Source organism: Erythrolamprus reginae, chromosome Z (assembly GCF_031021105.1).
Source record: "Erythrolamprus reginae isolate rEryReg1 chromosome Z, rEryReg1.hap1, whole genome shotgun sequence".
In the NCBI taxonomy this organism is placed as follows: domain Eukaryota; kingdom Metazoa; phylum Chordata; class Lepidosauria; order Squamata; family Dipsadidae; genus Erythrolamprus; species Erythrolamprus reginae.
The window spans coordinates 144418256-144419859 of NC_091963.1; the positions used below are offsets into that span (position 1 = coordinate 144418256).

At 38.7% G+C, this 1604-nt stretch overlaps 1 protein-coding gene across 1 annotated transcript; it reads left to right on the top strand.

The window, feature by feature from the left end:
• On the top strand, positions 1-948 carry LOC139152976 (olfactory receptor 6E1-like). The gene has a single exon (XM_070726459.1). It carries the CDS (start codon positions 1-3, stop codon positions 946-948), a length of 948 nt encoding a protein of 315 aa, XP_070582560.1.
• Positions 949-1604: the final 656 nt, after the last annotated feature.

Below are 1604 nucleotides of genomic sequence, written 5' to 3' on the forward strand. Positions count from 1 at the left end.
ATGGCTAACAGCACCACACTGAGAGAGTTCATATTGTTAGGGCTGACCAACAACCATCAACTTGCCATTGGTCTTTTTCTCATGCTGCTTGGAATTTACATTTTAACATTGATAGGAAACATGTTGATTATTATTATCACACTGTTGAATGCCCAACTGTATAGCCCAATGTATTTTTTCCTTAGACATGTGGCATGGGTAGAGATTGGGTATATGAGTACCATCATCCCAAAAACACTGGCCAACATTGCTACTGGCAGCAAAAGCATTTCCTTAGCTGGTTGTTTCATACAGATGTTCCTCCATTTTGTTCTTGGAACCATTGAATTCCTTCTACTGGCCACAATGTCTGTTGATCGATACCTAGCCATCTGTAACCCTCTTCAGTATCCAACCATTATGAATGAACAAATCTGCTCCATATTGGTACTTTGTTGTTGGGCTGGGGGTTTGTCACTAATTCTAGTTCCATCCATTTTTTTCTTTCAAATACCATTTTGTGGTCCTAACAACGTCGTCAATCATTTCTTTTGTGACAACGGGCCACTAATCAAACTATCCTGTGTGGACACTGGCCTCCTAGAACTGATTAATTTTGTGATTGCCATATTCTCTTTGCTTGGGACTTTAATTATCAATATTGTATCTTACATCAAAATCATATCGACAATTCTGAGAATCCCATCAACCACAGGGAGGAAGAAGACCTTCTCCACTTGTGCCTCACATATGAGTGTTGTCTCCATCATGTACAGCAGCTGTATTTTCATGTACATAAGACCCAAAGGCAGTAGCAAATTAGATTTTAACAAAATAATGGCTCTTTTGAATAGTGTCCTGGCTCCACTTTTGATCCCATTCATATATTGTTTGAGGAACAAACAAGTACAGGATGCTTTGAGGACTGAACTGAGACAATTGGTTGGGCTTTGCAAGAAATTGAGATGATTTGTCATTGATGGGTAAATATACATTGTTAAGCTGTGGTATGTGCTTCTTTTCATATGTAATGAATGCACAGAGTTGGTTTTAGAAAGGGACTTGAGAATACATAGAGGATATGGCAATCAGGAACCAAGAGTACTGCAGTGGCCTAGAGGTGGAGCTCTCATCTCACAATCATGAGGCTGTGAGTGCAATCCTAGATAGAGACAGCTATTTCTTTCTCTGGGTACAATATATCTACTGAATGTCCAGTAACTCAATTTTGGTGACAGGAAGGGAATCTCGCCAGTAATCACTGAAATCCGTTAAGTTTGCCAGACTACAACTTGCAAGGGATTATGGGATCATTAAAACATGATGATGATGATGATGATGGTAATCAGGAACCAAAACTTCTGATAATCCCCAACAAAATAAACCACAATTCATGAGAAATACATGCCCAATGGTTTAGTCTAACATTGGGTTTCACATCTACACAGGAAGCCAATCGAAAATGTATGATAGATATTTCATGCAATTAACAATAGGCTTTTTTGCTCCTTGGGATGTTCATAGTTAATCTCAAACAGGTGTTTCAAAACAATAACTAGGTCCATTGTTCATAAGAAGTGGCTTCCATGTTCATTGCCCAGAAAAAATATTGAAGAAGGAAGCAG

Excerpts from the sequence above, each read along its gene's own strand:
- LOC139152976 (XM_070726459.1), top strand. The coding sequence starts at position 1 with ATGGCTAACAGCACCACACTGAGAGAGTTCATATTGTTAGGGCTGACC.